The sequence below is a fragment of the Mesoplodon mirus genome, assembly GCF_964341445.2.
Source record: "Mesoplodon mirus genome assembly, chromosome: 15".
NCBI lineage: Eukaryota > Metazoa > Chordata > Mammalia > Artiodactyla > Ziphiidae > Mesoplodon > Mesoplodon mirus.
Window position 1 is genome coordinate 5,563,202 of NC_138991.1, and position 20,280 is coordinate 5,583,481.

At 44.3% G+C, this 20,280-nt stretch overlaps 1 protein-coding gene across 1 annotated transcript in view; it reads left to right on the plus strand.

Annotated features, from left to right (window-relative positions):
• Positions 1 to 681: 681 nt before the first annotated feature.
• The window catches only part of CTCFL (CCCTC-binding factor like), a gene marked incomplete at both ends in the record, with an annotated part of 29,414 nt that continues 9,815 nt past the window's right edge, over positions 682 to 20,280 (plus strand). Inside the window, 8 exons of the mRNA XM_082645795.1 lie at positions 682 to 1,221; positions 1,871 to 2,084; positions 5,819 to 5,989; positions 6,299 to 6,432; positions 9,339 to 9,459; positions 10,136 to 10,285; positions 13,028 to 13,188; positions 16,230 to 16,412. Coding sequence (XP_082501921.1) covers positions 682 to 1,221; positions 1,871 to 2,084; positions 5,819 to 5,989; positions 6,299 to 6,432; positions 9,339 to 9,459; positions 10,136 to 10,285; positions 13,028 to 13,188; positions 16,230 to 16,412 — 1,674 coding nt within the window. The remainder of the gene's footprint in view (positions 1,222 to 1,870; positions 2,085 to 5,818; positions 5,990 to 6,298; positions 6,433 to 9,338; positions 9,460 to 10,135; positions 10,286 to 13,027; positions 13,189 to 16,229; positions 16,413 to 20,280) is intronic.

The following is a 20,280-nucleotide window of genomic DNA, read 5'->3' on the forward strand; positions in this document are numbered from 1 at the left end:
CCGCAGGCCTGCAGCACGCGGCACGAGGTGGAGCTCACCGGGACTGGCCGGCCGGGCGCCGAGGCCACGCTTCCCGGGTGAGGGGCCACCCCCGGGGGCCAGACTCCAGCCTCTTCCAGAGCCGGAGCTGCCCCGCGTGGGTGCAGGCAAGAAAGGTTCTGGTAGGTGGCGAGGAGAGGGTCTGCCAGGGTGGAGCCAGGAGGGGGGAGGTGCCCCAGACCAGGAGGGGCGCATGCCAGACCTGAGGTCTGCACAGCCAAGGCTGCATGGGTAGAGGCTCGAGGCAGAAAGCCTCCGTGGCTCAAAGGGTGCTGAATCTGCAATTGTGCCCTGGTGGGAAGCTTGTCCAGGCCTCCCTTCTAGGCCTAGAATGTGCATTTGCTGGAAGCCTGCCCAGGGTCAAGCGTTCCAGGCCTGGAATGTGCATTTGTTGAAAGCCTGCCCAGGCCCAAATCTGTTGGTTCTAGAATCTTCTGGACAAACACCTGCTTTAGTCTCAATCCTACTTAGTCCAGCCCCTTCTAGGCCTAGGCTGAGTTAACTTAGTCCTGAGCCGTGTGAGCCCCAAAGCCTTTTGGGACTGGAAACTTGTCAGGCCGTGATCAGCCCCAAAGCCTGCAAGGCCGAACCCACTGTGCCCACCCACACGGCTTGCTTCTTTCTCTGACAGACCAAGTCACAATGTCAGGGACCGAGATCTCTGTCCCTCCGGAGCAGTTCACCAAAATCAAAGAACCAGAGTTGATAACAGAAAAAACCATGGAGGAGGAAGCAGAAGGGGTGTGCAGAGTGAGGGAACACCCAAGCTCTGAAGAGTTAGAGGCCGAGAGCACCCACGGGGCCCTCCAGGCCAAGATCCCGGGGGTCGAGCTGGAGCTCGTGCTGGCCATCCTGGAGGAGGGCGAGAAGCACATCCTGACCCTGCAGACGGTGCAGTTGACCTCCGAAGGTGCGGAGCTGCAGGACCTGGCACCACAGCACAAGGAAGAGGTGCAGGTGATGGTGCAGCAGGCTGGTAGTGGGTTGCAGTTGCTGGTGTGGCTTGGGGAGGGGTCCCCGCAGAGCCTGCACCAGTGCGTCACCATTAGCATCCAGGAGGAGGTGTACTCGCTGCAGGAGGTGGAGGTGATGCAGTTCCATGTTCTGGAGGAGAACGTGGCCGGGGCCAGTGAAGACAGTGAGTGTGCAGTGAGCCTGGCAGAAAGCTCTGGATCTATAAAGGTACAACTGGTTTTAATAAAATGGGGGGCGGGGGAGGAAGCCAGAAAACTATTTTTTAAAGTTACCCTTCATGCAGTATTATGTATGGACAAGCAGTTTAAAATTTTCAATTTAAAATTAAATACAGTCAAAATATTTCCCAGGAAAATCTTGGGGGACCTCATGTTGTTGTTTTTGTTTTGTTTTTTTGCGGTACGCGGGCCTCTCACTGTTGTGGCCTCTCCCGTTGCGGAGCACAGGCTCCAGACGCGCAGGCTCAGCGGCCATGGCTCACGGGCCCAGCCGCTCCACGACATGTGGGATCTTCCCGGACCGGGGCACGAACCCGTGTCCCCTGCATCGGCAGGCGGCCTCTCAACCACTGCGCCACCAGGGAAGCCCCCTCATGTTGTTTTTTAACAGTTTAAAAAGTTACACTAATTAGAATACGATGAGATGCATCGAGTTTTTAAATTGTGCTGTTTCGCCACCGAAACCCTTGATGCTTAGTAATTACAGTTTAAGCATTTTGGTTGCAATGGACAATCTTCTGTGCTTCTTTAATTTGTGTTTTTCTCTATGGATTCTATGGTTTCATCAAAGCAAAGAGTTGAATCAGGCTGTAATTAATAGTATTGTACTTGTTTGAATACCTGTTTTTGTGTATTAGCCTGAGAAAGGTCAGGAAGAGGAACAGCTGCTGGCTGAAGGTGGATTCAGTGAAGAAACAGAAGGGTGGTTTCTTCTTGTGGAAGTGAGACCAGGAGATGAAGGAAGAGATGAAATTGTTCTGACAATTGCAACCTTAAATACTGAGAAACCTGCGCTGGGTCAAGCACATGTTGAAAAAGCCAACGCTGCAAAAAGTCAAAAAAAGGCAAAGGGTAGGCCAGTTCATTTGTAAGAGACTCTTCAAACAACAGGGCTGCTGATTCTCTTTAGGGGAAGGGGATGGCATGGCAGTTGAAGTTTGAAGTGGTTGCCTTAGTCGCTTTCAGAATGTCAGGAAATGGGAGAAATTTTGAACATTCTGTATTGTGAATCAAATCCAAAAGAGTTTTGCATCTTGTGGGCAAATGTTCTGAAAGCATAGAACAGAGGCTTCCGAAAAGGGCCATGCACATAAATAGAAGTTTGGGCCCCATCTGCTCCCTAGTTTGCAGCCCCGGGGGGTTAGGGGGTCTGACAGAGACCAGAGCAAGTGCTTCAGGCCCTGGAGAAGGAAGGAGTGATGCCCAGAGGGCAGCAGAGGTGCCCTTTAAGGGGAGGGGATGTTTAGGTGAGGCCAGGAAAGAGGATGACTCTGACCCTCGAAAAGTAATTGTTCAGCTTTTTAAAAAGTATTAGTTTCTCCCTTATTTAAATCAAGAGAGTCCACCCTTGAAGTCTCAACTTTTAGCTCATTTATAAAAAGTCATATCTGGCCACCCTCGGCTGTTTCCTCCTTCTAGCAACAGCTAGTCAGGGTTAGAAAGAGACTCAGTTTAGAAAGCCACACTGCCACCACTGTCCCTTCTTATGCGTGGTTAACGTTATTCATTTATGCTGATTGCCTCTGGCTTCAGTAGCTGGTTGCATTTGTAACCTTTGCTATATTATTAGTTTCTCATATATTTAAATCAAGAGATTGTACCCCCAATTCCCAGCTCCTAGCTCATTTTCAGGTTTTTTAATATATTCACAATTCTGTGCAAGTGTCACCACTGTCTAATTCCAGAATATTTTTATCACCCTAAAAAGAAAAGTGTACCCATTAAAGTCACTTCTGGGCATTTCATTTAATGGACTGATACCCAGGTAACAGGTGGCCTTTTGTGTCTGGATTCCTTCACTTACCATAACGTTTTCAAGGCTCATCCACGTCGTAGCATGTGTCGGTACTTCATTCGTTCACCCCTGAACAGCATTCCATTGTATGGATACACGCCGTATTCTGTTTATCCAGTGATCTGTTGATCCAGATTTAGGCTGTTTTTACCTTTTAGCTATTGTCCATGGTGCTGCTATGAATATTCATGGACAAGTTTTTGTTTGCACACCTGTTTTCAGTTCTTTTGGGTGTATACCTAGGAGTGGAATTGCTGGAAACTCTATGTTTCACTATTTGAGGAGCTGCAGCTGCACCAATTTACATTCCCACCAGCAATGTAGGAGGGTTCCACTTTCTCCACATTCTCACTATTCTCCATTTTAAAAAACTACAGCCATCCTAGCGAGTGTGAAGGGGTACCCCATTATGGTTTTCATTTGCATTTCCCTAATGACTCATGATGTTGAGTATCTTTTCATGTGTTATTGGCTGTTGGTGTGTCTTCTTCAAAAACGTTTATTCCAATCCTTTGCCCATTTTTAAATTGGTGCCTGTGTTAGCTTCCCAGGACTGCCATAGCAAAATGCCACAAACTGGGTGGCTTAAAACAACATAAACATATTCTGTCACAGCTCCGGAAGCTGGAAGTCTGAAATCACAGTGTTGATACAGCCATGCTCTGTTGGAAGGCTCTAAAAAAGAATATGCTCCATGCCTTTCTCTTAGCTTCTGGTGATGCGGCAACCACGGCATCCTTGGCTTGTAGATGCATCCCTCCAAGTCTCTGCCTCTGTTGTCACATAAAGTTCTCCATGTGTCTCTTTCTGTGTCTCTCTTCTCTTCTTATAAGGGTACCAGTCATATTGGATTAGGACCCGTCCTAGTCCAGTGTGATCATCTGAAATTGTCTTCAAAGACCCTATGTGCAAGTAAGGTCACATTCATAGATATTTGCCATTAGGACTGCAACGGATCTTTTTGGGGAACACAACTCAACCCCAAAACCTTCTATTCCAAGTTTGTTGACTGTTTCATCATGAAAGGGTGTTGGAATTTGTGAAGTGCTTTTTCTGTACCTATTGAGATGATCATGTAGGTTTTTTTCTCCCTTTCTTTTGTCAGTTTGGTGTATTACATTGATTGATTTCCATCTCTGTTCAGCCTCTCTTCCATTACTGTGATAAATTCCACGTGGTCAAGGTGCACAATCTTTTAAATATGCTACTGGATTTGGTTTGCTAGTATGTTGAAGATTTTTCCATCAGTATTCATAAGGGATATTGGTCTATAGTTTTGTTTTGGTGTCTTTTTTTTCAGTATCAGAGTAATACTGGCCTCATGAAATGAGTTGGGAAGTGTTTCCTACTCTTCTCTTTTTTTTTTTTTTTTAAGAGTTTTAGATGTTAGAGGAGTTTAGATGTTTTTTAAGAGTTTTAGATTGATGTTAATTCTTTAAGTCTGGTCTCCAATGATGCCATCTGGCCCTGGGGGTTTCTTTGTTGAATGTCTTTGGATTAATGACTCAATCTCTTTATTGATTGTAGGGCTATTTAGATTTTCTATTTCTTCTTGAGTCAGTTTTAGTAGTTTGTGTGTTTCTAGGAATTTTCCATTTTGTATAGGTTTTCTAGTTTATTGGCACACATTTGTGTATTCTCTTATAGTCCTTTTTATTTCTGTATGGTTGGTAGTACAGAAATAGTAGTACACTTTGCTTCCCGGTTTTAGTTATTTGACTTATCTTTTTTTTTTGGTTACAAGTCTAGAGAAAGTGTCATTGTTGGTCCTTTAAAAGAACCAACTTTCAGTTTCATTGGTCCTCTCTGCTGTTTTCTTATTTTCTATCTCATTTATCTTCACTCTAACCCTTATTATTTCTTCCTTCTGCTAGCTTTGGGTTTAGACTTCTCTTATTTTTCTAGTTCCTTAAGATGTAAAGTTATGTTATTGATCTGAAATATTTTTTCTTTTTTAATGTAAGTGTTTACAATTAAAAGTTTCCTTCTGAGCACTTTAGCTATATCCTGTAAGCTTGGTATGCCATGTTTTCACTTTTATTCATCTCAAAGTACTTTACAGTTTCTTTGTGATTTCTTCTTTGACCCATTGGTCCTTTAGGAGTGTGTTGTTTAACTTCTATATATTTGTGAATTTTCCAAATTTCCTTCTTTTATTGATTTCTGACTTCATTCCATAATGGTCAGAGAGCAAATTATTTCTGTCTTTTAAAATTAATTGACACTTGTTTTCTGATTTACCATATGGTCTTTCCTGAAGAAGGTGCCCTATGTACCTGAGAAGAATGTATGTTCTCCTGTTGTTGAGTGGAGTGTTCTATAGCTGTTTCTTCTGTCCAGTTGGTTTATAATGTTGTTTAAGTCTTCTGTTTCCTTGATGATATTCTGTCTAGTTCTCTTCATTGGTGAAAGTGGGGCATTGAAGTCTCCAACTGTTATTGAAGCATCTCTTCCTACTTTCAGTTCTTTCAGTTTTTGCTCCAAGTATTTTGGGGATCTGTTATTAGGTTCATGTATGTGTATAATTGTTACATCTTCATGATGGTTTGACTCTTTTACCATTGCTTCATGTTCTTATTTGTCTCTTGTAACAATTTTTGTCAAAGTCTGTTTTGTCTATTAGTATAGCCACCCAGCTTTCTTTTGCTTACCATTTACATGGAGCACCTTTTGTTCAGTTACCACATTAGGTGAGAAAAGGATGTGTGTAGTTACTTTATATTTAAGTGGAACCTGAACACCTAAAGAAAGGTTTTTACAAATACATAAATGTTGTCTCTCCCTCCTGCAGAAGTAAAACGAACCTTCCACTGTGACATCTGCACGTTCACCTCTTCTAGAATTTCAAGTTTGAATCGTCATATGAAAACTCACACCGGTGAAAAGCCCCATATGTGTCACCTTTGCCTGAAAGCTTTCCGTACTGTTACTCTCCTTCAGAATCATATCAACACCCATACAGGTAAACAGCTGAGAGGGATGTTTCCCTTGAATGATGTGTGTTGAGGCTTAGGTAAGAATGCAAATCCATCTGTTTGTATATTAAAATAATACATTTTTTTAGACTTTAATTTTGTCTTTTTTCTTCAATTTTAGTTAAAACCGTTGGATGTTCCAAAGATTTTTCTCATATCTTTCCGGGGCATTTGTGGTTTAAAGAGCCTCTTAATTTTTAAAGCATTTTGAGACTGAGTGTCATTTATAAGTTATGATTCCCTAGGAAAATTGCGGTTAAATCTTGCTTAAAAGAATAAACTATGTGATTTTACAGGAACCAGGCCCTACAAGTGTGGTGACTGTGACATGGCATTTGTCACCAGTGGACAACTTGTCCGACACAGTCGTTATAAACACACTCACGAGAAGCCCTTTAAATGTTCCGTGTGCAACTATGCTAGTGTAGAGGTAAGTTCACCCTTAAAGTTTCGTAACGTCGTGTTAAGAAGCTGCTGTAAAAGTCATGGTAAGTCAAACTACTAGCAGAATCTCTTGTAACATCTCTGCAGGCAATAATACTCATGTTGTTTCCTAAATTCAATTTCTTACATGTGATTTCCTTTTTCCTTTGATCACGGACTAGTGAAAGCAGTATGCAGAGCTGTACAAATTACAAAGAATCTGTGGTCCTTGAGAAATAATTCTCATATTTGTTAAAAAGTTCTACCCTGCAGTCTTTGTAGGACTCCTTCCACAAAATCAACGTGTATTTGCTCTAACAGAACAGAGATCCAATCTGAATTTTTGCTGAGATTTTTGAGCTTTCCTCAATGGCACTTGATTCGATGCAAAGCAATGTGCTTAAAGATTTAAACATGGCCATTTCCACTCTTAATGACAGAGGCCAACTTTTTAAATCTCCAGTTATAAGTCGTGTTCATTTCCACTAGATCGGTTTATTTATACCTTCCAGCAGATTTAGCACACCCTCAGTGAAACAACAGAACAGCATATTTACTTTTGAGTGTCACTTTTGTACAATTAATCTTTAAGAACTCCACTATCTAGCAGAGCGCGTGCTGGGTCCTGATTTTGAGCCCCATTGGGAAAGGCCGATACACTTGAATTGAACTGAGTTAAAGGGGATGTGGCTAACGTTTAAATACAGTAGCAATGAAACTGCGTTTCATCAACTAGGAAATTTCACAGACAGGGAAGAATTTGATTCCAAAAAAAAAAAAAATTTTTTTTTTTTGCTATAACTATTTTTTAAAATTATTTGTCATCTGAGTTAAAGGTTGAAACTGTACTGTGAAAACACAGAATGAGGGTTTCAAAGAACAAAGCCATCTGAGAATCCTAAGCCTAGAATAGACTTTTGGTTGGTGTCCTGCCAGTTCTCAGCACAAATTTCCCACGTTCGCTGAGACCCTTCTCCAGGGTCGACCTCGACATATGGACCCTCTGTTTCTGCCATCACCCTGTTTTTTGCATGTTCCAAGTCCTCGCATGCTGGTCTGCACCAAGGGGGAGTGGCCAAAGCCCCCCACCCTGACGCCACCCCTTTACGCATGTGCCTGCAGGGATGTGTGAAGCTGGGATGCAGAGTCCACCAACTTGTGAACTCCCCTCGTGCCCCCTCCTACCTTTCAAAGCCGTCCAGGGAAGGTTTACACACAGCCTTCTTGGATCACGCACAGCACTGAGCTTATCAAACCTCTCACGCTACAATTTTAAAAATTCCTTTTGTTTTGCTTTCCGATACACTCAAAGATATCTTTTTTTCTTCTAAAAATCTAAGCTAAATTTTTTGGTTTGGGTCTTGTTTTCCATTCCGAGTCTTCCTTTGTTCTCGAATGTTCTTTAGGCTTCTGGGTACTTGCCGCACGTTAGGGAACCAGGCCAAGTGGAGCCTTCCTAAGATCACAGACAGGCTGCCGAGGGCTTTCCCACGTCTGTAGCCCAAGCATGGTTCATGACCTCTGTTTCTGCTAAAGGTAGAAAAGAGCCTGAAATAAGTGAATACAGAATAAGAACAATCCTAGAAGGTCACTACAATAAGCCAAAAACATGATAAAATGGGCATGTTTGCCTTTTAACTAATTGCCTACGATATGTAATTAATCAAATTAGAGTTTATTTTCTTCTACTTAAAAGTTCTTACAAACTGCTACTGTGTAGAACCTATTCTTTTATATATATATAAATTTATTTATTTGTTTATTTTTGGTTGCGTTGGGTCTTCCTTGCTGTGCTGGACTTTCTGTAGTTGCTGCGAGCAGGGGCTACTCTTCGTTGCAGTTCACAGGCTTCTCATTGCGGTGGCTTCCCTTGTTGTGGAGCACAGGCTCTAGGCATGCAGGCTTCAGTAGTTGCAGCACACGGGCTCAGTAGTTGTGGCATGCGGGCTCAGTAGCTGTGGCTCGTGGGCTCTAGAGCACAGGCTCAGTAGTTGTGGCTCGCAGGCTCTAGAGTGCAGGCTCGGTAATTGTGGTGCAGGGCTTAGTTGCTCCGCGGCATGTGGGATCTTCCCAGACCAGGGCTCGAACCCGTGTCCCCTGCATTGGCAGGCGGATTCTTAACCCCTGTGCCACAAGGGAAGTTCCCGCGTAGAATCTATTTTTTTTTTTTTTTTTTTTTTTTTTGCGGTACGCGGGCCTCTCACTGTTGTGGCCTCTCCCATTGCGGAGCACAGGCTCAGGACGCGCATGCTCAGTGGCCATGGCTTACGGGTCCAGCAGCTCCGCGGCATGTGGGATCTTCCCGGACCGGGACATGAACCCGCGTCCCCTGCATCGGCCAGCGGACTCTCAACCACTGCGCCACCAGGGAAGTCCCCGCATAGAATCTATTCTTAATGGCAAGGAAGGCGTTCCTCCATCCCTGGGCCGTTTAGGGTCCACAGAACTTGGAACTGTGAAGTGCTTCCGACGGATGTCGGTCCATTCAAGAGCTCACGTTTCCAAGTTTCTCTATTTATGCAAGCAAAAAATTTTCTGGCCTCTGCACTTCTGCAGCATGATCTAAACTTTGCAGCTATTGAGAGGCCGTTGTCTTAGAAATGAAAATAAGATTGTGGATGCCACGGAGCAGCTAGATTTCCATTTTCCTTTGTAAAGTGAAGCTGAAGGCGAGAGTCTCTTGAACCTCCTGCTCACTATTGCCCGAGGGTCTTACACACACGCATCAAATGCAGAGCATCATCCGCCACAGAGAAGAAGAAGCAGTGGCTTTAGCATGTTTTCTTCAGGGTGTGAGGTAGGCTCTGCTGTTAAGATCGGACTCGTTTAGATATCTTTTATAACGCTGGTTTATTGAAGACTCCACAAGTTTGAAGTTTCTGTTGCAATCATTATCTTTCATTTGTTTATCAGGCAAGTAAATTGAGGCGCCACATCCGTTCACACACGGGCGAACGCCCCTTTCAGTGCCACCTCTGTAGCTACGCCGGCAAAGACGCCTACAAGCTGAAACAGCACATGAGGACGCATTCCGGTAAAAGTTTCTCACGCTTAAGGCCAAATAAGTAAAGCGTAGTTTCCTTCTTACAAGTGACCTTGTCAAAGTTATCTTCAGTGCAGAATTAAAGTTCGAACGTCAAAGCGAAGTTTTGACACAGGAATGTTGCCTTTGCATTTATTTAGTGTTAAGGGAGCATAATTCAACACATAAACACAGCACGTAAATACCCCGTGGTGACCCCACTGTGAAGACTAAACACCGTCAACTATTTGCTCCCATGGGTTTTCCAGGTTTTTAAAAGTCGGCGCCTTAATTCATCCTTCAACGTTAAGGCAAAACAAAAATCAAAGTGTACTGATTACGTCAAGCACTCTCTCTATATTTTGTTGTATAAGGACTCTGATTATGTGTGCCTCTGGGTTCTTTACACCAAAGGTAGGAACTAGGTGTGGGTCTTGAACTGTGAGTACCACCAGATGTTAGGAGAGTCGCCCATCTGGGCTGCTGTCCACACAGCTGGACATCACGTTGTCTGGGCTTGATTTAGGAACCTGGCCCTAGTTGGGGGTTAAACACACGCGAAAGGAGTTGCAAAGGGAGTCTTGGGGGGGAAAGAAAGGCTTTCAGCTCCAGGTGTCCTTTGGGGAGCACCAGGGGTTTTGGGGTGAAGCCCCTAGGCGGAAGGTCATTGTTGTCATCCGTGTCCCAGGTGAGAGGCCCTACGAATGCCGCATCTGCCACGCGCGCTTCAGCCAGGGCGGGACCATGAAGATACACGTCCTGCAGAAGCACAGCGAGAACGCCCCCAAGTACCAGTGCCCGCATTGTGCCACCATCACTGCAAGGAAGGGCGATCTGCGTGAGTGTCTGGCGTAGAGAACTTCCTTTAGCTGCCCCGCGGGCCAGCTCTTCGGGAAGCCTGTGGAGCCCTGGGCCTGATTCCAGGGAGGCAGCGGGATTCAGGAGCTGCTCCTGGGTGGTTTTTTTTTTTTCCGGTCGTCCTGTGGTGCCATCTTGTGGCCAGATCTCATAAGTGCAGTTTCAGAGTCTGGCCCAGGCCCGGTCCAGGTACACAGATGAGCTCTCACGGGCATTTGAGCTCATAAGGGGCTTCCCCGGATATTATTTTATTCCATATTGGGCCTGGTTTTACAGATGACGAAGCGGATAAGGGACAAAAAGCGAACTGCCCCAGAGTCTCGTGACCAGGTGCCAGGAGGTGGCCTGACTGCAGGTTCTGACTCTCTATTAAATGATCTCTCCCGTGACACTCAGCAAATTTTTCTTAAACCCTTGCTGTGACCCTAAACAGTTCTGGGAACCAAGGGTGCAGGGGCAAGAAGCAAGACGTGGTTCTTCCCATAAGGAATTTGCTTCAGTAAAAGAGCCCGCTTCACGGGACGTGAAATCTGTACTGTGACAAGGCAAACCCTCCTAACAATACGAGGCGCCTTGAGCAGCTCCAAGTGTCAGATTGGGAGCTGGGATTGTATCCCGCCTGCAGGGGAAGCCGGCCCTCCTTAGCCGTGGGCGGTGGTGGGGGTGACGGTGAGTGAGCCAGCCCCTCTCCTTTGTTTCAAGGTTCCTCGTCTCTCATTTTCTTCTTTCTAAAACACATAACACTGTGACACTCAGAATATGTGGGCAGAAATAGAGTCCCTGGTTTGCCCAGAGAAATTCTGGAGATGAGAGGCGCAAACATTTGCAAACATTTCTGAAAGGGTAAAGGTGTTTAATGAAGTCTTAACTTTGAGTCCAAACCCTTTGTCAGTTGCAAAACAGCCCAGTGAGACCCTGTAGGGCACAAGAGTCTTGAGCCAGTTGCCAAGAAAGGACATTTCGACACCACGGCAAAGAAATACAGGTTACGTCCCACCCAAGTCGGTGGCGCACTCCCTATACCTCCATATACCCGTAAGCTGCTTTGTACACAAGCTAAGTCTTCCTTCCTGTCGCTGTATGAGACACCAAGCTCTTTAAATGACCGAGGCGGCACGGATGAGGTGTGTACCTCTGCCCTGCAGAGATGTCTTACACAAAGCCACCACGCTTTAGACTTCGTTGAGCAGAAATCATCCTAGAGCGCGCCTCTCAAGTACGACGTAGGAAAAAACAGAACACTGGCCTCTAACAGAACGTCGGGGCTTTATTTGAAGCCAAAATACAGAAGTTACATCTTTGTTATGTAAAACCATTTTGACATTATCCTAAAAGTCCACCCACACCGTAAGGTTCTCCAAGTGCTTTGTTAAACGAACACGCTGGGTCCAATATGCCTTACCTTATGTAACGCTTAACTCTATATGAACGAATGTTAAAATGAGATGTCCGTGTGGTGTGCCTTTAGAGCAGCAGTCTTTTAGCTGAGACTGATTTTACCTCCCAGGAGACATTTCGCAATGTCTGGAAGCACTTTGGTTGTCACAAGTGGGGAGGAAGGGATGCTACTGGCTCTAGAGGGTAGAGGCCAGGGATGCTGCTGAACAACAGGACACCCACCCAGGAAGGCATCAGCCAGCCTCAAGTGTTAATACGGGCAGACCTCGTTTTATTGCACTTTGCTTTCTCGTGCTTCTCAGATACCGCGTTTTTTACAGATTGAAGGTTTGTGGCAACCCTGCGTTGAGCAAGTCTGTTGGCACCCTTTTTCCAACAGCATTTGCTCACTTCTTGTCTCCGTGTCACATTTTGGTAAATCTCGCAATATTTCAAACCCTCCACCAGCAAAAAGATTATCGCTTGCTGAAGGCTCAGATGACGATTAGCTTTTTTTAGCAGTATCTTTAAAGTATGTACATTGTTCTTTAGACATAGTGCTACAACTGCATACTTAATAGACTACGGCTGGGCTTCCCTGGTGGCGCAGTGGTTGAGAATCTGTCTGCCAATGCAGGGGACACGGGTTCGAGCCCTGGTCTGGGAGGATCCCACATGCCGTGGAGCAACTAGGCCCGTGAGCCATGGCCGCTGAGCCTGCGCGTCTGGAGCCTGTGCTCCGCAATGGGAGGCCATGATAGTGAGAGGCCCGCGCACCGTGATGAAGAGTGGCCCCTGCTTGCCACAACTAGAGAAAGCCCTCACACAGAAATGAAGATGCAACACAGCAAAAATAAATAAATTAATTAATAAAAACTCCTACCCCCAACATCTTCTTAAAAAAAAAAAATAGACTACGGTATAGCATGAACTTAAATTTTTTTTTTTTTTGTGGTACGCGGGCCTCTCACTGCTGTGGCCTCTCCCATTGCGGAGCACAGGCTCCGGACGCACAGGCTCAGCGGATTTGGCTCACGGACCCAGCCGCTCCGCGGCATGTGGGATCTTCCCGGACCGGGGCACAAACCTCTGTCCCCTGCATCGGCAGGCGGACTCTCAACCACTGCGCCACCAGGGAAACCCATGAACTTAAATTTTATACACGGTGGGAAACAAGGAAATCCACGTGATTCACTTTATTGTGATGGTCTGGAACGGAACCTGCAATATCTCCGAGGTCTGCCTGTGGTAGCAAGGGTGAGAAACCCTATTTGGAGCGTAGGGGGAAATCGGCCTCACAGAAAGTAACCCTATTCTCCCACGTGATGTTCTGTTACTCTTTTAGGTGTCCATTTGCTCAACATGCATACGTACAAAGCTGCAGAGATGAAGTGCCGCTACTGTTCCGCTGTCTTCCACGAGCGCTATGCTCTCATTCAGCACCAGAAAACTCACAAAAACGAGAAGAGGTTCAAGTGTGAACACTGCAGCTACGCCTGCAAGGAGGTACTGTGTTTCAGGCACTTTGGGAAGGAGCCGAGAGTCGAAAGCAAGCGTTCTTCAAGTGTGGTTCACAGACCCCTGGAGGTCCTTGAAACCAATCGGGATCATAAGATCAAAATCACTGTTATTAACTAGTCGTAATGCCAACACATTATTTGCCCTTTTCACTAGGTGACATCGGCACTGATGGTCCAAAAACAACGGAGCTGCTTTAAAGTGAGCCAGTGCGGCCACACCAAGCAGGACCGCTGTGTTCTTGTTCGTCGTGCACTGGCAGCAAAAAGAAAGTGCAGTTTACTTAAGAGTGTCCTTGACAAAGCAGTGAAAGTTATTCACTTTATTCCCTCTTGACCCTGAATGCTCTTTTTAATAGTCTGCGTGATGAACTACGAAGTTGGCATAAAGCACCTCCGCTGTCCTCCAAAGCATGGTGGTCATCTGGAGGAGGCATCTGTGGGACTTTTGAGTTGCCAGCTCAACTAGCCACTTTTTCATGAATCACTATTTTCTCTTGAAAGAACAGATGACAAACTCTACTTATTCCATTATTGGGTATTTGGTAGACATTCTCTTGAAAGCAAATGAAGTGATCCTGCCATGTCAAGGAAAATGGGTTGCCAAGAAAGCAATGCCCACTTGGAAAATTATATCCATCAGGGTGAACCTGGCAGCTTTCTAATACTTAAGACTTTTCAAATGAGATTGAAGTGAGTTTAAGAAAGCATTTTTAATCGTATATATTCAACACCTAGAAGCTCTTCATAACTCAGTAAGCTGGTGTTTTCCAAATGACCCATCTGTTATTTACAAAATCATGCATGGGTAAAAGATCCATTCAAAGTATAAAAAGATCAACACATTTTAACATAACAAAGCACAAAAAGTTCATTGGTGTGGTTTCAGGCCCCACATTTTAACCAACTTTTAAGAAATTACTTGTTGAATTTTGGTGTAATAGAGAAGAATATCCACAATTATTTGAAAAAAACTATAAAAATTCTGCTCCCTTTCCCAACTACATATCTGGGAGAGCAGATGTTCTTCATCTACTTCAGCCACAATAACACACCCCTGCAGACCGAAGGCAGAAGCTATTTCCTTTGAATAAGGTTGCCAGACTTAGAAACAAAAATAGATAATGACCAGTTAAATTTGAATTTCAGGTAAACAACAAATACTTTTATATACAAGTATGTCCCAAATAGTGCAATCTTATATATGAGGCGAGACATTCGTTTTTTTGTTTTAAAAAAATAGATAATAGACATTTACAGAAGTATGTTAACATAGTTGATTTGTTATTTTTAAATGAATTGATAAATATTTTTTATATTTTTAATTTCTCAATTGATTTCTAATACAGTCAATATTAATAGATATCATCCCCATAAACAAAAGCTCCTTGGAGTTGGCCATGATTTTTTATGAGTATAATGGGTCCTAAGACCAAAAGCTGAAGAACTGAACAGCGGTTTTGAAGCATTGTGTGCTACTGTGAATATTTTGCCACTGGTCACCAGAGGTGGACGTCAGTTCTTATTGTGTTTCAAAGTGTGGGCTAGAAATAGTATATGCTTTGAATAAAGGAGAGGGAGTTTTTCTCGTAGATTTTGAGCTTTAGACTGTTCGGATGCCTCAGGCTCAAATTTGTGTAAATGAACTAAGAGAGCTTCCTGGAAGATGGATGAGACTTGGGAGGTGGTCCCAGGGAGGATAGAGCCCCAGGTGTTTGGGGAGCAGAGAGCAGACAGGGGTACCTGGAAGCCAGGGATGAGGCCGGAGCACTGCTGGGTGCACTGAGCCGCTTCGGTCCTGCAGAGCAGCCCTCCCAGGTGGACCATGACTCCCAGCAGGAGACCAGGTGATGCTTACCTGGGAGAGAGGGATGAGCTGAAAGGTGTGTGGCGGGGAGGTGTATGTTCATGAGAGAAAGATTGCAGGGAAGACCATCAGTTAGGGCATTAACAGTAATGCAGAAGTGGCCATATATTCCATCTGAATAATCATGCCATTTTAAGTAAAACAAATCAAATGTGTACTTTTGCTTGGCTCTCTATATTCTTGTCCTGATGCCCCAAATGATTTACTCATATGAATCTTAGTTAAAATTTTTGGTGATTTCTTTGCCAAGAACAATTATTTTCACCCAAATGCTTTATTTTTTTAAAAAGGAATTTATTATATTTATTTATTTATTTATGGCTGCGTTGGGTCTTCATTGCTGTGCATGGGCTTTCTCTAGTTGCAGTGAGTGGGGGCTACTCTTTGTTGCAGTGTGTGGGCTTCTCATCCCGGTGGCTTCTCTTGTTGCGGAGCACGGGCTCTAGGCATGCGGGCTTCAGTAGTTGTGGCACATGGGCTCAGTAGTTATGGCTCTCGAGCTCTAGAGCGCAGGCTCAGTAGCTGTAGCTCACAGGCTTAGTTGCTCCGCGGCATGTGGGATCCTCCCGGACCAGGGCTCGAACCCGTGTCCCCTGCATTGGCAGGTGGATTCTTCACCGCTGTGCCACCGGGGAAGTCCCCCACTATGCTTTTAAATCGATATGAAGATGTGTAACACTATCAGGAAGTAGCCGGGAAAATGTTTAGATGCTTAATGTCCTTCAGACCCCAAAAGTCTGCTGAGTTGAAACTCTAACAATAGATTTTCAAGTTTGCAGGTTCCATCTGCCCTTTGTAAACTCAGGTCATGGCAAATAATTATAGAAATAGGGCTGCAAACACAGAAGCTCTTTTGGAGGGGAAATTGATTACGGTTTCACTCCCCAAGATATGTTCTACTGCATCCCTCCTGGGACTGTAGGACCAGCTGGGATTAATCATGAGCACTTGGTAACCTGATGGCAGGGGCTGTGTAAGCTTCTTTCCTAGAGGCCAGACTGCACTACTTCCATGGTAGTGCTGTGTCAAGAATGCGTTTGCTTTGTTTTTTCTTAAAAATGCCCACATCTTTGGGGAGGAAAAAAAAAAAAGGTATACAATAAATAACATCTGATGCTAAAAAATTCCTGTCAGCTCAGCCATTTGTTTTCCTTCCCTTCTAGGAACGTCATATGACAGTTCACATACGTATCCACACTGGAGAGAAGCCGTTTGCCTGCCTCTCCTGCAATAGATGTTTCCGACAGAAGCAACTTCTAAATGTGCACTTCAAGAAATACCATGATACAACTTTCGTCCCGACTGTTTACAAATGCCCCAGGTGTGGCAAAGGCTTTTCCCGCTTGGTAAGCTCACTCAAGTCCCAATAAATCCTCCTTGAAAAGATCCCTGTGTCCCAGGCACGGTGTCACACTTGGGCAGTTTTATCCTGATTATAGAAACTTGCCAGGATTTAAGATAGCATCTGTCATGCATTAAGAAAGTGGTTATGAGTTTTTTGGAGTCACAAAACTCTTGAAAATCTTATAAACATGTGGTTTCCCTTCCGTGAAAAAAGACACTCCTGCAGACAGAATCTTGCAAATGGCTTTAGGGAGTTCTCAGACTCCCAAACAATCTACAAAGAACCCCTGCTTTTAGGGTAACATTTTTGAAATTGTCCCTGTGGATTAGATTTAGGCTACTTCACAGAGAGAATGCAATTTTTAATATGTTTTGTAGATATTCTTAGAAGAGGACTCTTGGTACTGTGCTCAGAAATACTTACTCTTCAATTTTATTTTTTTAGGTGTTGTATTAGTTATCTATTGCATAACAAATTACCTCGAGACCTAGTGGCTTAAGACAACCAACATTTGTTATCTCTCATTTTCTGCTGGTCAGGAAGTTGGGAGTGGCTCAGCTGGGTGGTTCTGCCTCTGGGTCTCTTGTGAGTTACTGTCTGGATGTTGTCAGGGGCTGCAGTCATTTGATGGCTTGACTGGAGCTGGAGGTACCGCTTCCAAGATGGCGTGCTCATCATGTCTGTTGGCAGGAGGCTTCAGTTCCTCACTATATGGACCTCTCCGTTGGGCTGCTCAGGTGTCCTTGTGACCAGAGCGAGAGAGAGCAAGGAGGAAGCCACAGTGTCCCCTAATCTTAGAAGTGACACGACCCTACTTCTGTTCATTAGAAATGCATCATATAATCCAGCCCGTACTCAAGGGGTGAGGGGTAAAGTCCCTTTTGAAAGAAAGAGTGCCAAAGAATTTGTGGACATTTTAAAGCCACCACAGATGATTAGCTAGATCCCTAGATGATGTGTGTACTTTATAAAAGTTTAAAATTATCTGAACTTGACTATTTTTATGGAAGAAACTATCTTTTCTCTTAGAAGAAGATGGTAGGGTAGTTGTGTTTTTTGGGTAGTGTGTGGGACAGTTCTGGAGTGTTAATGCTGTTAGTTCAAAATTTCAAACAGAAGCGGTGGCAGTGCTCCAAAAACAATGTCATTCATACTGAGTTAAAATTGTAAATAAGGTGCCCTTTGGTGTGAGAAACAAGAAAGCAGAGAAAAGAGTAAGTCAGCCTCATAGAATCCTTCAGAACATAAAGTCAGAAGTTTTGAAACTTTTCCTTCCATTCAAGAAAGCACATTGGGAGTTGCATCTAGAATATAGAAAGAATTTTTACAACACTATAATAAAAAGTTAAATACCCTATTAAAACCAGGCAAAGGATCTAAGTAGTCATTTCTCCGAAGAAAATATACAGATGGCCGATAGGCACATGAAAACATTCGTCACTAAGGAAATGCAAATCAAAATCACAGTGAGATACCCCTAGGATGAGCCATTAGAATGGCTGGGATCAAAGAAGGCAGATAATAAAAGATGTGGGAAAACTGAACCTGTTATACATTGCTGGTGGGATTTTTAAATGGTGAAATCACCTTGTAAAACAGTCCGGCAGTGCCTCAAAAAGTTAAACATAGAGTTACCATATGACCCGGCAATTCCACTCCTAGGCATGTATCCCAAAGAGTTGAAACATATGGCCACACAAAAACCTGTACACAAATGTTCACAACCGCATTACTCATAATAGCCAAAAAGTGGAAACTACCCAAATGTACATCAACTAACGAACAGATAAAACACAGCCCGCGCATACACTGGAATATTATTCAACCACAAAAAGAAGTGAAACACTGATACATGCTATATAACATGGGTGAACCTTGAAAAAAGCCAGACACAGAAGGCTACATATTATATGATCCATCTTGATGAAATGTCCAGAACAGGCAAATTCATGGAGACAGAAAGTAGATTAGTGGTTGCCTGGAGCTGGAAGGAGAGGGAATGTAGAGTGTTTACGGTATAGGATTTCTTTCTGAAATGTTCTAAAAGTGATTGTGGTGGATAGTTGCACACTTCTGTGAATGAACTAAAAACCTTGAATTATACATTTTAAACAGGTGAATTTTATGGTATGGGAATTATATCTCAGTAAAGCTGTTTATAAAAAATAAAAGAAAGGGATTTCCCACATCTGGTTCCATGTGTAAGGAACTTGGAAGTCACTACTTCATCCTAACAAGTAAAAAACTGAATAGAGTGAAAAATCAACAACTCTTTAGGATCCGTAAAAGAGGTGAGGCCACAGGGCAAACCGCTGCCCCCAAGCTTGGAGATACAGACAGGTGAATGCAAGGAGTCCCCTCTTACCTGAGCAGAGACTTAGAAGCAGGAACTGCTGTGGAAGCCAGTGCCGGTGTAGGAAAACCAGAGCTGTCATTGATGAATTGCTGGAGGCTCGGTGTGGACAACTCTGAGTGTTGAAAGGTGCAGGGGGATCCAGACATAGGGGGATCTCCACAATATTGTGAGCTTTACCGCCAGGAGTTTAACAAGGTTCCCACAGCGAATATCTAAAAAAAAAAACACACAAAATCTCCTTCTGCTTCCTGCAGGGGGAGTGGAAAAGGAACCATTCTTCTTACCAAGGCCTGTCCTAGGGGTAGACTAGTTAACCAGTGCCTCATCTGCTGGGTTTTTTTTTTTTTCTAAATTCTTTTTTTTTAATAAGATGTTGGGGGTAGGAGTTTATTAATTTATTTATTTTTGCTGTGTTGGGTCTTCGTTTCTGTGCGAGGGCTTTCTCTAGTTGTGGCAAGCGGGGGCCACTCGTCATCGCGGTGTGCGGGCCTTTCACTATCATGGCCTCTCTTGTTGCGGAGCACAGGGTCCAGACGCGCAGGCTCAGTAGCCGTGGCTCACGGGCCCAGTTGCTCCGTGGCATGTGGGATCCTCCCAGACCAGGGCTCGAACCCGTGTCCCCTGCATTAGCAGGCAGATTCTCAACCACTGCACCACCAGGGAAGCCCTCTGCTGGGGTTTTATCAGAGCCTAACTGACCTGGGGAAGGGAAATACCCAAGTCCACCCCATTCTAGACATTCTGTCCCGCCCAAGAGGGGAGAAAAAAGAAACTGAGAAACCACAGCCCAGAGGCACAGGCTCACGAAAAGGCTGAGCCCTCAACACAGGCTGGAGAATGCACCCCACACCACCACATTACTAAAGGCTTATTTACAGCAGCTTCTTTTATCCAAAAAAAAGAAAAATTCCAAGGCGTGCCAAACAGCAAAAAACACAATTTGAAGAGAGAGAGCAAGCATCAGGAGTGGCAGGGATGTTGGAGTTACCAGGCCAGGAGCTTAAAACAACTATGATTCATATGCTAAGAGCGCTAACAGAAAAAGTAGGCAGCACGCAATGTAAGCAGAGCTGGAAATCCAAAGAAAGAACCACAAAGACGTGCTAGAGATCAACAGCAATGTAACAGAAATGAAGAATGCTCTGATGCAGGAAATCAAAGAAGAACTAAATGGAGAAATAGTCCATGTTCATGGACAAGAAAACTCGATATCAAGACGTCACCTATAGATTCAAAGCAATTCCTATCAAAATCTCAGCAAGTTATTTTGTGGATGTTGACAAACTGATTCTAAGGTTTACAGAGAGAGCAAAAGACCCAGAATAGCCAACACAGTATTGAAGGAGAAGAATAAAGTTGGAGGACGGATGCTACCCGACTTCAAATAAAGCTTCAGTAATCGAGAGATAGTGCAGTATCGGTGCAAGAACAGACAAACAGATCAATGGAACAGAATAGAGAGCCCAGAAATAGACCTCCGTAAATACGGTCATCTGATCTCTGAGGAAGGACC